The 15,585-nt window shown below is 43.9% G+C and overlaps 1 protein-coding gene across 8 annotated transcripts in view; it reads right to left on the bottom strand.

Annotated features, from left to right (window-relative positions):
• Positions 1-15,585, bottom strand: part of GRK4 (G protein-coupled receptor kinase 4) — a 110,513-nt gene that overhangs the window by 24,955 nt on the left and 69,973 nt on the right. For all 8 annotated transcript variants that reach the window (XM_082727092.1, XM_082727091.1, XM_082727089.1 and 5 more), the window contains one exon: positions 2,781-2,818. In XM_082727092.1, the coding sequence (XP_082583218.1) occupies positions 2,781-2,818 (38 nt within the window). The remainder of the gene's footprint in view (positions 1-2,780; positions 2,819-15,585) is intronic.

The raw sequence follows: 15,585 nt of genomic DNA on the forward strand, positions 1-15,585 counted from the left end.
CAGCTCTAGCAGATTTTTGGCAGAGTCCTTAAGGTTTTCTATATATAGCATCATGTCATCTGCAAATACAGAAAGTTTTACTTCCTCCTTACCAATTTAGATGCCTTTTATTCCTTTTTCTTGTCTGACTGCTGTGGCTAGGACTTCCAGTACTATGTTGAATAAAAGTGGTGAGAGTAAACCCTGTCTTGTTCCTGACCTTAGGGGAAAAGCCCTCAATTTTTCCCCACTGAGGATGATATTAGCTGTGGGTTTTCATATATGGCCTTTATTATGTTGAGGTATGTTTCTTCTCAATCTACTTTGTTGAGGGCTTTTATCATGAATGGATGTTGTGCTTTGTCAAATGCTTTTTCTGCATCTATTGAAATGATCATGTGGATTTATCCTTTTTCGTATTGATGTGATATGTTACGTTGATTATTTTGTGAATACTGGACCACCCTTGCATCCCAGGAATAAATCACACTTGATTGTTGTGAATGATTTTTTTAATGTATTCTTGGATTCGGTTTGCTAGTATTTTGTTGAGGATTTTTGTATCTATGTTCATCAGAGATATTGGCCTGTTGTTCTCTTGATAATCATCTCTTTTAAACCTAATTTCACCACAAATGTCAGGTTATGCTTTACAGACAAAAACAGAAACACTGACAAGCTGTCAAGATGGGAAAGGAGAGAGTTGCTCCTATGTTCTATTGTTTCTGGTAGAAATTAGTTCTTGGGAATTTTAAATGCAGGATAGTAAAAAACCTACCATCCATTGCATTTATAAGTCACAAAATATAGCTAGGATTACACTTTTTAAAATTAAAAGAGTAGGTAAGCAAAAAGAAAAGATTGAAAGTCTCCTGAAATCAAAAAAGCAAAACAAAGTTCTGTCATTCCTTTCCATTCTTAACAAGAATGTGACCAGGTCCACAGTATCTAAAGAATAAGTAACAGTAAGCACCAAAGAAATGACACTTGGCACCTGCTTTGGGACAAGGTAGCCAAGGTCATGGTGGCCCATACTACTACTGACCACAGGTGCACATAAGTTATACATTAAGGGCATCTGTGAGCCATGGCAGTTCCTGGATGTGCTTCACTGAGACCCTGTGTGGAGAACCAATCAGAGGGGAGCTGCAAGGGACACAAGTGTTTTCCCAGAAGCATTTATAAACCCTGGTCAAACCAGAGGCTGTTCACTAGGCATGGGGGACACACACAGCCACTCTCCGGCTGCTCCCACCTGGGACTCTTGCGGAGGCTGGGAGCACCTGGGAGCTGAGCCAAGACTTCTGGGCTCCCAGAGAGTGTGCAGTGACACAGACACAGCAGGACTCTGGTGCTTCCAGCACTGCAGAGACATGGTGATCCAGGGCCCTCAAAAACAGAGCCAGCCTCATCTTCAAAATATCAGAAGAGAGAAACTAGCAATCTATGTAAAGAATAACTCATTATGCCCACTTTGGACTTACTTCAGAAATTACAGGTTAGTTTACTATTTGAAAATTAACTATACTAACAGAAAAAAGAACATATAATCACTTTGATAGAAAAAAGCACTGAAAAAATCAACAACCATTTATTATTTTTTTTTTTAAGATTTTATTTATTTATTTGAAAGACGGAGATCACAAGTAGGCAGAGAGGCAGGCAGAGAGAGAGAGAGAGGGAAGCAGGCTTCCTGTGGATCAGGGAGCCCGATGCGGGGCTCGATCCCAAGACCCTGAGATCATGACCCGAGCCAAAGGCAGCAGCCCAAACCACTGAGCCACCCAGGCGCCCCTATTTTTTTTCTTTTAAAAAAGATTTTATTTATTTATTTGACAGACAGAGATCACAAGTAGGCAGAGAGGCAGGCGGGAGTGGGGGAAGCAGGATCCCTGCTGAGCAAAGAGCCTGATGCGGGGCTATCCCAGGATCCTGGGATCATGACCTGAGCCGAAGGCAGAGGCTCTAACCCATTGAGCCACCCAGGTGCCCCTCATTTGTTATTTGTTATTTTTTATTTTTTTTTAATAAAGATTTTATTTATTTATTTGACAGACAGAGATCACAAGTAGGCAGAGAGGCAGGCAGAGAGAGAGAGGAGGAAGCAGGCTCCCTGCTGAGCAGAGAGCCCGATGCAGGACTTGATCCCAGGACCCTGAGAGCATGACCTGAGCCAAAGGCAGAAGCTTTAACCTACTGAGCCACCCAGGTGCCTCTCATTTTGTTATTTTTTTAAAAAAGGAAAATTCTTAGGAGCTCCTGGGTGGAAATACACTTCTAAGGGAAAAATCAAGATGTGGACCAACAGCAAGCAGTATGAGAGAGAAAAATGTTCTTACAGTGAATTTATTTTAATATGCTTTAAAATTCAATTATTAACTGAAAATTATGACCAACTTTGCTTTTTGCCTAAATACAGAGGAATGACAATGTTACCTCTGTTGTATTTTCAAAAGAACACGTACCAAAGAGCTTCCCTTTTCGTTGTTGTTTCTATTCTGCAACAATGGGCTAAGCCCACATTAACTTTCTGTAACCATGTCCCTCTTTTTTTAAAAAGATTATTTATTTATTTATTTGACACACAGAGAGAGATCACAAGTAGGCAAAGAGGCAAAAAGAGAGGGGGAAAGCAGGCTCCCCGCTGAGCAGAGAGCCCCCCATCGTGACTCAATCCCAGGACCCCAAGATCATGACCTGAGCTGAAAGCAGAGGCTTAACCCACTGAGCCACACAGGCACCCAACCAAACCCCTCTTAACAAAGTCTTATGCTTTAGATATGAAAAGCTCACTTACTTACCGCGGTCATCGAGGAGGATATTCTCAGGCTTTAAGTCTCTACAAAGGAAGAGACAACAACAAAAAGCTCAATTATTCAGAAGGCAACACTGATTCATTCACCCAGCAGAAATAACCACAGATGTCTCTACTATGAGCAGCCGAGAACAGGGGATAACAAAACCGTCATGCCATCCCTGGGAAGGACGAGGATGCCACAGAGGTTTCATCCCAGCCAATAGCGTGTGCATGACAGCTGTGTGGTCCGCCCAGGTCCACGGATCTGAGACAGTTCAGTGATAAAAGGTACAGCCCCGTAGTAAGGAATTAGTCCTTAATGAATTTGATTCAATTTATTTTATCATTCATACACTTTTTAAAATGTCAACAACTGAAAATTTCCCATACCAGGAAGAACTCAGCTTTGGGGGATCAGATGGGCACAGATTCAAATCCTAGCTCTGCTGCTCTTCCGCCATGTGACCTGAACCACTCTAGGCTTCAGTGTCCTCCCCTGTACTGGGGTGTGATCCACACCCACCCACTTCCTCAGCGAGACAGGGCTGGGGGAGCTCAGCCTTGCAGCAGGAAGCCTGTGATCGATAGCCACGACAGTTCGAAGTTTATTATGAAGGAGGGATACCACAGACTTCAAATAAATACAGGTCACTAGGGGTTTCTGGGTGGCTCAGATGGTTAAGCAGCTGCCTTTGGCTTTAGGTCAAAGGGTCTGGGATCAAGCTCTGCATTGGGCTCTCTGCCCAGCAGGGAGTCTATTTCTCTCTCCCCCTCTGCTGCTTCCCCTGTTTATGCTCTCGCTGTCGAATAAATAAAATAAAATAAAAAATACAAGTCACTAAAGACTATAATATCTTAAATGTAGTATTCCAAACTGCTTATTTGTTTCTTGCCTTTGAAAGAAAAAAATTTACTTTTCAGAGGATTTATATTTAATTGTGGTTTCAAATGCAGCCCTATCACAACACCCCATCTCCCCTGAGCATTGCCCCTCCCTCTGTGGCCAGATTACTAGAACCTCCTCACAAGAGCAAGAGAAGACGGAAAGCAGCTGGACTCGGGAGAGCTGTGTAAAGAGTCAGAGGCAGGAGCTACCTGAAGTGAGCCCTTCCAGAGGCCACAGCTAGTGTAAAATCTGCTCAGGCCCAAACCCACATCCCCAGGAAAAGATGAGAAGCAAGCCTGGCAGCTAAGGGACATGTGAACACAGCCTGAGTGGCATCAGAGAAACCCTCCTATAGGGATAGCCATGCCACCGCTGTCACAGTCCCCTTAGCGGAGAGGAGCCACGGCCAAGGGGCAGGTGGCTTCTGTGTTTGCACCTTGAGCCATGCACATGTGCTCCTGCACCATCTGGGTGGGATGGAAAGCATTTTTGCTTTTCCCTTTATTCTTTTCTGTATTAAAAAAAAATCCTTATAAATGTTATTAAGAACGAAGTAGCCTTCCTTAACCTGGAACCGCCACAGCCTCCTTGCTTATGTAGGCTGATGCTCAACATTAATACAGCAGCTGCCCCCCAAATTACGTAAATGTCTCCGGGGATGTCCTGCACCTCCCTGCTCCAAGCATGGGTCAGCCGTCCACTGAGCTGTCCCCACGCACTGTGCGTCAGCGGGCTCTGAAAGGAAGTGTGTTGTAACAGCCGCAGCAGGAATGATGTCAGAGATGCATCCAACACCCGCCCTGCACGCCACCACTGTGCCCATGCATGTCATAGGCACCGTCTCCTGTCAGGGCCACAGAATCTCTGGGAAGCAGCTGAAGACAGAGTGCTGGTCTTGAGGACCAGCCAAGTTCAGTGGGTCACATGGAAGCTAAACCACAAGCTGGAACACAGTGCTTGCCCCACCGCAAACGCTGGACGTTGGGTATGTTGGCGTGTATAATGTGGCCACCGCATTAGGCCAATGTATTGTCCTTTCTTGCACCTTCCTTCATGGTTTCTCTGGGCTTTTAATTAACTTAACAGCTCTCTTCGCACATCTCCAAGCTTGTGTGGAGGACACTGGATAATGCCTCGTCGCTGGTCAGCCACTCAGCCTCCAGGACGTGGCTTCTTCAACTGTCCAGGGAAGGGCTTTCCTAGTGATCTTGTCAGTTCCTTTTGGATTGCTAAGTGATGATCTAATCATGGTCTTATGCCAGGAACACAAATGAAGGCCAGCATACTCAGACGGGTCCGACTAATGCTAAGATGAAAGGAAGTGAGATTGTCTTCTTATACCGTACAACCTTCCGCCCCACAGCCTGCTGACTTGGGTACAACTTGTGTATCAATTGTTGTACTCTCAAGCTGTTTATAGCTGATCTTATACCTTCATGCTCTGGGGCACCAGAAACTCATTTTGCTGGTTGCATGCCCATCCTCTTCTTGTTTAACGGAAAAAAAAAAAAAAAAACACTTGTCTTTGGATACCATTTCCCAGCCTGTTACTGAGGCATGAATGACCATGAGAAGCTGATTTCTGGAGCCCGAGGCTTGAACCTCTGTCTGGTCTACGGTTTATCTGCATGGCTTTCCTCCCTTGTCCCAGCACACACCTGCATCCCAGTACCTTGCCTTCTCCTGGTGACCCTCTGTCTATCCCCTCCCTCCCTTCTGGATCCTGCCAGTTAACCAGCCTCTCCTGGGGAGTAAGGCTGTGCATGCACAGCCTGCTGGGCACACTATGGGAGTCAGGGGAAGAGAACGGCCAGGGCCAGCCCAGCCACAGGTGAGGGTTTCCTAAATCCTGGCATAGCCAGAACTTCAGTGCATCCTCAATAGACCATGGTCTTGGGAAACAGCTCCAATCTGATCAGAAGGCATCGGGAGCAATGTTCTTGATCAGGAAGGGGCAGAGTAAGGGAACCAAAGCAAAAAGAACTTTGGCTCACTCCCTAGTGTTCTCTTAAACATTCCTCAAGATAGTATGACTCACTAACCTTGGGGCAAGAATCTAAGGTCTGTCCTCATCACTTGTCATCCCACCATGCTCCCCACTGCAGAAAAGCTGACCTGCCTATGAGTCTCCAGGGAATGGGTCTCCTAGTTACTATTGTTTTTAGAGACAGGTACTATGAGGCAGAAATTTCCAATCTGGAAGAATGTGGGTCATAGACAGATGAACATTTCTTTTAAACACTAAGACCTGCCATTCTTACTTTAAATTAACTTCCATGTTTCCAAAAATGATGGAAACAAGAGATTATCCTTTGAGCACTTACTGTAAATGGTAAGCATACCTCCATCTCTGTGTTCGTTTGCATGCCCCTTCTAGTCTCTAGTTTATAAGTTTCCTGAGAACAAGGATTTCAAGATCCAATTTGTTCCCCACCATGTGCATGTTGCACGCAACTAAGAAGTGTGCATACATCTGGGATCCAATATTTATTTCTGGAATGACCAAACGATCCTTCCTGCTACTGAAAAATCTAATGTGATAGCAATAATGTGTACAGTCTAATGGCTGCTATGGGCCAATTCACTACTGAAAAAGTATAGGTACAAAATGTTTCTTTCCCACCGCTATTCTGCGCTGCCTTCTCCTTACGGTGGATGATATCATCTACTTTTCATTCCACAATTCGTTCACTAGAAAAAGAGATCCAATGCATAGCTAAACACCCATTTCCCTTAATAATTTCCAACTACAGCCTTCCAGACAGATAGAAATGTCATCCTGTTGAATTAAGGAAGAGCTCTTGAGAAATGTAACAACATAATAAAACTGCCAAGTCAAGATTCAGGTTCTCTCTCCTGTTATGGAAAAGAGTGAGGGGCCCAAGCACAGAACACAAGACCTGGATCACTATCCATCACTCACGAGGAAGGTGACCAGAGATGATCTATCTGTAAATAGATAGGATTCCTCAAAAGACTGTGAGGTTGCTGTGATGAAAATGTGTGCCAGAGTGCTCTATATCTTGTGACCATATGCAGCAGCATTTTTGTTTTTTATATGATAGAGGGAGGTTTTATTCAAATACGGAGCTACATGGAAACAAAGTAAAAGGGCACATACCACAAGTTTAATTTGTTCACCATCATAAAATAAATCTCTAGGGGCCAGCTGAGTGGCTCAGCCCTTAAGTGGCTGCCTTCTGCTCAGGTCATGATCCTGGGGTCCTGGGATCAAGCCCCGCATCAGGTTCCCTGCTCAGTGGGAAGCCTACTTCTCCCTCTCCCACTCCCACTGCTTGTGTTCCCTCCCTCGCTGTCTCTGTCAAATAAATAAATAAAATGTTTTTTAAAAATAAAATAAAACTCTAGAAATCATCCTGATTGAACAAGTACTTTTAGTGTTGTGAAAATTAATAAAAGGGAACTTCGTTTAGAATGGAGTCTGGAGGCGGGCAGGGGAACTCCCGCCCTACGCTGCTGGTCAACCGGGGACCCAACCTGAAGACATGCACCTTACACCTGTTATTACCTTAGCTTACCTACCACTTTACTATTCCAGCAGGACGAAGGAAGGTTTCCTTCTCCCCCAGCAACAGCCCAGCCAATGGGAGACCGCCACAGCTCAGCCAATGAATGACTGCCACACAGCCAGCCAATGAGACACTGCCATAGCCCAGCCAATGAGAGGTCATCACAGCTCAGTCAGTGAGACTGCCATAGACCAGCCAATGAGAGGCCACCACACTTCCAGCTCTCAATTTACCCCAATGGACTTTCTGTTTATAACAGCCCACCCACCCCCACTTCCTCTATAAAAGAGCCCCCCCTCCTTCGTTTTGCAGACTCTCTTGTGGTTTTGCTAAATTTGATTTTTCCACAATGCACTTCTCTGCTATTCCTGAATAAACCTATTTTTGCTGGGGAAATAAGGGCAGTTTTACTTTAAAGTTAACAGTTGTGAGCATTTGACAACTGCTCTCTCAGCTCGTGTGGGCGTCAGTACAGGGTAGATTCAGGACCTCTATTGTCTCCAGGAACACACTGCAGAAAACCGGGGTCATAATACATTACTCCAAACACATCCTCTCCTGATGCAACAGATTGCATCCTTCCTCCCCTAAGTAAGCAAGAGGCAAGGAACTTCTGTTGTAAATAATTTTCTATCTTAAGAGAAGAAAGCTCTTCCCAGAAGATGGTCTAACCCTTCGAAAGCATCTATACCAGCTCCCTGCATAATGCCCCTCCTTCATAACAAAGAGTTGTTTCTTGATCCTGTTGGCTCACTCCTGACCCACATGAGTAGAGTGTAGAGTGTCCAGATCCACTGGGAGCTGCTGATAGATGCCATGATTGTCAAGGACAATGTCAGCTAACTCCCAGCCAGAACAGTGAGGGTGCATGGAGGGCCACTTTCCGGACAAGTGCATTATCTTTCAGCATTTTTTAAAAAACCACAGTAGCCTGGATTCCACAATCACTGTAGTGTTATCCCTGGCAGTTTTCCTTTTTTTGTAATGCCAGTGTTTGACTCCAGCTCTGGTGCCTGAGGTATCCACTTCAAAGATGTCTCTCTCAATAAACACATTGCCGGCTGCCTGGCTGGAAAAACCAGACCACCCCCATCCCAGGCTCCTCTGTTTTAGAGATCTTGGTTTATTTAAATAACTGACCATTTGGGTGGCTTGGTGTTGTTGTTTTTTTTTTCTAATGTTTTAAGTTCCCATTCTTATGTTTTAAAATCACCGATAAAGAGTGAGACTATGAGCCTCTAGGCCCCCACGTTCGCCCCCAATAACTGCAAAACCCTAAGCCCACATACAAGCTCATGTGTTCCCTCTCCCCAACCCCTGCACGTCCAGACATCTCTGTGTGGTCCCAGGTACTGCACGGAATTGCCAGAACTTAGAAGAAATAGCCTTTTTCCTCTTTCAAAGTTTCTTGATGGCTACTGCTGCATCTTGTAGATATATAATAAGGATCACAAGGGCTGGTCCAGACATAAGACTGGTTGTTGATGGGCTGAAACCAGCATAGAACACTGGATTTATTGCTAAGAGTACACAGTAAAGCTTTCACTGCAGAGAAATGTCTTGTGAAGATTCTGGATCACAAATCAAGACAAAGCAAAACTGATCCAATGATTAAGGTAGGTATCAAAATTTAGCTCTCAATCTAAGAATCAGCTTTGTAACCCAAAGAATCTACATTTTAAAAAGCATAAAATAAAATCAAACCCAAGTGAGAGAAAAATAACTGAAGACCTTATTATCCACTAAATATCTGAACTTGGTATCAGCTAAAAATTACAACCTCCATGTTCTAAAATATAAAAGAATTACAATATTAAGCCTGACCCTCTAGTCTGCAAACTTGAGATTTTGACTCTGACAGTGACACAGAGGACACTTGGTGGGAGGGAAGGGACATTTCGGACCTCAGTGACATCATTCTCAAATAGTCTTTTATCTGTATTCATTGTATATAAATGTACACAGCATTCATCAGGCTGGTTTTTAATTACTGCTTTTTCTAGTTGCTTTAGAAGAATCAGGAGGGTGCACTGATTCAAGCTTTTGTATGTCTACCCAAAATTTCCCTCTCATGAAGTACCAAGAGAAGCAGCAGGATTCTAGCTGGGAAAGAAAAATAAACAAACATGAATCTATTGTCTTTATTCACAGGTAACATGATTCTACATGTAAAATATTTTAAGGAATTCACAACAAAACTTCTAAAGCTAATAAAAGTGTTGAGAGAGGACGCAAGACCAATATGCAGAAATGAGACATATTTCTACACACTAGCACAAAATAGTCCAAAAATAAAATTAAGAAAACAACTATAGGGGCATCTGGGTGGCTCAGTTGGTTAAGCATCTGACTCTTGATTTTGGCTCAGGTCATGATCTCAGGGTCGTGGGACTGAGCCCCACATCAGGCTCCACACACTAAGTGTAAACCCTGCTTAAGATTCTCTTTCTCCTCCTCCCTCTGTCCCCACCTGCTCATGCTCTCTTTATAAAAAAATAAAAATAAACAAAATAAATAAAAAGGAAACAACAGTACTTGAAATGGCATCAAAAACAATAAATTCAAAATGAAGCTTAACAGCAAAAAAAAAAAAAAAAAAGAAAGGATAAGATATATATACTGAAAAGTACAAAATATTACTGAGAGAAATTTAAGCATATCTAACTAACTGGAAAGACATCCTGTGTTCAAAGGTCAGAAGATCTCATCTTAACATTCATATGGAAATGCAAAGGACCCAGAATAGGCAAATCAATCTCAAAAAAGAACAAAGTTAGAAGCCTCATGCTTCCCAATTTCGAAACTCACCACAAAGCTATAGTAATCAAGACAGTACGGTACTGTCAGCAGGACAGACATACAGACCAGTGGAATAGAATTGGGAGTCCAGAAATAAACCTGCCCTCTTAACAGTCAATCAGTTTTAGACAAAAGTGCCAAGGAATTTCAATGGGGAAATGACAGTATTTTCAATAAATGGTACTGGGATGGAGACTCTTCAGCCACCTACACTGTACTAAAAACTGAACGTGGGTCCTAAACTTAAAGATAAGACTTAAAACCATAAAATCCTTAGAAGAAAACACAGGACAAAATCCTCATGTTGCTGGTTATACAATGATTTCTTAGAGAAACCACCAAAAGCATAATCAACAACAACAAAACCCTGATCGATTGAACCTCACTAAAATTAAAAACTTTTGCAATTCAAGGGGCGTCTGGGTGGCTCAGTGGTTTGGGCTGCTGCCTTCGGCTCGGGTCATGATCTCAGGGTCCTGGGATCGAGCCCCGCATCGGGCTCCCTGCTCTGCGGGAAGCCTGCTTCCCTCTCTCTCTCTCTCTCTGCCTGCCTCTCTGCCTACTTGTGATCTCTGTCTGTCAAATAAATAAATAAAATCTTTAAAAAAAAAAAAACTTTTGCAATTCAAAAGACACATTAAGAACATGGAAAGACAAGCCACAGACTGGAAGAAAGCACTTGCAAATTTTACATCTGGTAAAGGACATGTGTCCAGAATATACAAAAATGTTTGCCATTTAATCCTGATAAGACAAAATAATCCAAACTGAAAGTGGATACAGTATTGGAATAGACATTTAACCACGAATATGTAAAGATGGCCAATAAGTAATTGAAAAGATGTTCTATATCATCAGTCATCAGGGAAATGCAAATCAAAACTACCAAGAAGCAAAACAAAACAAAACAACACAAAACCCACCATGAGCCGTCACTTCACGGCCACTGGGGTGGGCTAGCATTAAACGGGGAGATACTAACAAGTGTTGGAGACGATGTGAGGGGTTGGAGCCCTGGAAGGAATGTAAAATGGTGCAGCCTCTTTGGCAGAGAGCTTGAAACGGTCTTAAAAAGGTAAACATGAATTTTCCATGCTCTTGAGAAACTCCACTTGTCAGTATCTACCCAAGAGAACAGAAAACATACGTCCAAACGAAACTTCATACACCAATGTTCACAGCAGCATTCTCTATAACAGCCAAAAAGTGGAACCACTCTGAAATACCCATCGACTGGCAAAAGGGCAATGGGATTATTCCAACATAAAAAAGAATCAGGTACTAATAAATGCTAACACATGCATGAACCAGAGAAACATCATGGTAGTGGACAAAAGCCAGAACCAAAAGGCCACATGCTGATTCTACTTGTATGGGATGTGCAGAAAGGTCGATGTACAGAGACAGAGAAATGATGCCCCTCTTCCCCAGTGTGAGCTCTTCAAAGATGAATGTGCCCAAGACAACATGGCCATGGTTAGGAGGGAGCCTGGAGGCTGACCCTTCTGGAACATGACAGGCGACGACACTGAGAAACAGCCAACACAGGCACCTCTGGCCCCTCACTCATTTATTGTCGGTTTTAGGTGTTTTTGTATTCTTTCGGTAATTGCTAGACAATGCAATGAAACTGAGATTTTTATTTCCCCTTAAAATTGTGAAAGGATTCTCCCACACCAGTTAATGAACACACCCACCACCTCACATTTTTTGGTGTGAGAACCTTTAAGTCTCAGTCCCTTAGCAAATTTCAATTCTTCAGTATAGTGTTACCAACTCTGTTTTCATATTTTACATTATATCTATAGCTACTCATCTTATAGCTGAAAGTTTGTGCCATTTTGCCAACCTCTTCCTATCCCCCACCCCCAGCCCTTAGTGATTTTTCTGTTTCCACAAGTTTGACTTTTTTTTTTTTTTTTAAAGACTCTACATACCAGTTGGGGTGCCTGGGTGGCTCAGTGGGTTAAGCCTCTGCCTTCAGCTCAGGTCATGATCTCAGGGCCCTGGGATAGAGCCCCGCATTGGGCTCTCTGCTCGATGGAGAGCCTGCTTCCTCCTCTCTCTCTGCCCGCCTCTCTGCCTACCTGTGATCTCTCTCTGTCAAATAAATAAAATCTTAAAAAAAAAAAAAAAGACTCTACATACCAGTGAAACCATGCAGTATTTGTCTGTGTCTAGCTTATGTTACGTAGCATGAAGCTCTCCAGGTCCATTGGGTTGTCACCCATAACAGGACCTCCTTCATTCACATGGCCAAATAATAACTCCATTGAGGATGCATGTACCACATTTTCTTTACCCACCCACCCACCCACCGATGGACATGTAGGTTGTTTCCAGATGCTGGCTATTCTGAATAATGCTGCAGTGAACACGGAAATGCAGACCTCTCTTTGACATACTGTGGATATATCCTTTAGAATACACCTACAAGTGGGGTTGCTAGGTAATATGGCATTTATTTTTAATTTGGGGGGGAACCTCCTTACTGTTTTCCATAGTGGCAAAAATGAAACCATTTAAAAAAGCCAAGTCTTTAAAATTTTCGTAGCCTTTTGCCATATTCCCCTGCATACAGACTACATTATTAGGTAAAATAATTCTTATAATTTAAAAGACACTTCACTACCCAAACAATGGCAAGCAAGATATGCCATCTCCAGAGAGAATGAGGAACAGGGAGAAGGTTGGTCTCCACAGCCAGCCGCTGCTGGGCCAGACTTCCCTGATGCTGCAGGCCAGTCTTGGGAAAAGCTTTTACGTGAAAAGAAACTGTAGCTGGCCCTTGAACAACATGGGTGTGGACGGGTTAGGTCCCCCTACGTGTGGGTTTTCTTACAGTCCCAGTTCTGTGATACATGCTCTCTTCCTTACAATTTTCTAACTAACATTTCCTTCTCACTAGTTTGCTTTATGGTAAGAGCATAGGGCAGAGTCCACAGAACACACAGAATAATGTGATCAGCTGCATGTCATCAGTGAGCTTTCCAGGCAACAGCAGACTATGAGTAGCAAAATTTTGGAGGAGTCAAAAGTTACATTGGATTTTCGACTGGGTTGATGCTCTAATCTCCATCTGTTCAAGGATCAACCACACTGTCCATAGACTCAAGTGCTATTTAATAAGGAATTAGTCATTCCTGCATGTTAATATTCAAATGGTGTTAGGGCACTCACGGGGTCTGTCACTAACGAAAAGCATTTCAGTTGATCTGATTTTACAGAAACTATGTTCCTCAGTTAATTTTTTTTTTTAAATTTTATTTATTTATTTGAAAGACGGAGATCACAAGTAGGCAGAGAGGCAGGCAGAGAGAGAGAGAGAGGGAAGCAGGCTTCCTGCGGAGCAGGGAGCCCGATGCGGGGCTCGATCCCAGGACCCTGAGATCATGACCCGAGCCAAAGGCAGCAGCCCAAACCACTGAGCCACCCAGGCGCCCCTCCTCAGTTAATTTTTTAAAAGATTTTTATTTATTCACTTATTTTACACATGGGGGGCGGTGAAGCAGGGGGAGTAGGAGAAGGAGAAGCAGGCTTTCTGATGAACAGGGAGCCCACTGTGGGGCTCAAACCCAGGACCCTGGGATCATGACCTGAGCCGAAGGCAGACGCCTAACGACTGAGCCTCCCGGGGCCTCCTTCCTCGGTTAATTTTTAAAGGACATTTAAAACCCCAAAGGCAAGAGTCCCCTTCCAACTTTCACATAATGAACGGGCAAAATGTCATGAAAAGATGCTGGAAGGGAAAGTACCCAGCTGGATTGGAAATGCATGCCCACACCCGTGTCTTTATGTATTGTTTGTTTGAATCAAACAGCTCACTTCTTAGATATATGGTTGCACACTGAAAACTATGATCTCTCAAGGCTCTCTCTATATGCACACTTGATTTCTTTCCCTCACTTTTTCTCACCGAACAATTTACACAAAGCCATGTTACAAGTAGATGTATCTAAAGGTATGACACAAACTACTATACCCCAAAACCACACACCTGGGCCACTCAACACGGTCGGACACCACCTCCCTGCTGTTCACCTGCCCTCCTGGAAGGGCTGTGCCCACACCGCCCTGAGCCTAGCTCTCCTCTGTGGTTCGTCGTAATGTTGTTTCAGGCATTTTATCTGAACAAACAGCAGAGGATGACAGACAAAAAAAAGATGAAATGCTCCAGGAAAATCGTATCTGGAAAAAAAGGGGAGGGCCTCTAGGATGCTACGGCATTTTAGCAACTATTTTAACATGTTCTCCAAATAAATAACAGATATGAAGGGCACAGCGTAGGGCCTGGTGGGCAACAGAAAGCCAACAAGTTTGCTTCTTCCTTCCTCCTTTTTTTTAAAAAAATCTTTAAATTTATTTATTTGACAGACAGAGATCACATGTAGGCAGAGAGAAAGGAAGGGAAGCAGGTTCCCCGCCGAGCAGAGAGCCCGATGCAGGGCTTGATCCCAGGAAGCCAGAATCATGACCTGAGCCGAAGGCAAAGGCTTTAACCCACCTCAGAGCCACCCAGGCGCCCCATCCTCCTGTCTTTATGATCACTCTGGTTTAGGTGGACTCCTCTACTCACTTTCTCCAGTAGGCACTCGCGGCGCACATCTCCCCCAAAAGAATGATCCCTTTACCCTCTGCTCTGATCTTAGCCATCTAGCCAAGCTGCCAGGTGAGTCCCAGGTCCTCCCGAAAGCCTTCCCTGATCAGGCCTGGGTCCAGTTTAAATCATTTATACTAGAAAGAATTCTGCAAGCCTGTGAGGCCTGGCACACCTGGAGCAGCTCCCACAGACGAGGGTAAGAGGCCCCTGGGCTCTCCTTCTGACTAGGAACATGCTGTACCCTACAGGTGGCTCAAAGCCAAGCCTCAGTGCCTCCTCTCTGACCTCAGAGTGCTGAGATGATAGAGGATTCTTATTTGTACCATCCGTCTGCAAAAAGAAAGGTCATCTTTCTGGTACCTGGTCTGATAAAGGTTGTCAAGAGGCAACTTCTGACTACAAGAAATAATTTCAAAGAATGAAAGTGGTGCTTCACAGGCCCCTAAGGGAGGGGACACATCATTAGAGGCTGAAAGCCACGGGTCATCCATTTAACAAATGGCAGGCGCCTCCTACTGGTGGGTGCTGTGGACATGCACTAAGTTCCCACTAAGTGCTGGCCAGCCCATGCCTTTCCCCTGCTCTGTCTGAGGGCAAGCGGGAGCCCAAGGTGAAAGGCTAGAGGAAACGAAAATCTTCTAACCAATCCGGTAATGAGGCACTCCTTAGAGATACAGGGATTTGGTCTAGGCAGTCAAAATTCAGTGACTATCACAAAAAAATGAGTCAAACGAATTTTTTGGTTTCCCAGTGCATATTAAAGTTATGTTTGCCCTACACTGAGACCCATTAAGTGTACAGTAGCATTATGTCTAACAAAACAATGAATACCTTTTTAAAAATTTATTTATTTATTTGAGAGAGAAAGAGTGTGAGAGAGAGCGAGAAAGAGCAGGAGCAGGGGGAAGGAAAGAGGAAGAGGGAGAAGCAGATTCCCCGCTGAGCAGGGAGCCAGATGTGGAGCTAGATCCCAGGACCCTGAGATCATGACCCG

The sequence above is a fragment of the Mustela nivalis genome (genome assembly GCF_964662115.1).
Source record: "Mustela nivalis genome assembly, chromosome: 4".
Lineage (NCBI taxonomy): Eukaryota > Metazoa > Chordata > Mammalia > Carnivora > Mustelidae > Mustela > Mustela nivalis.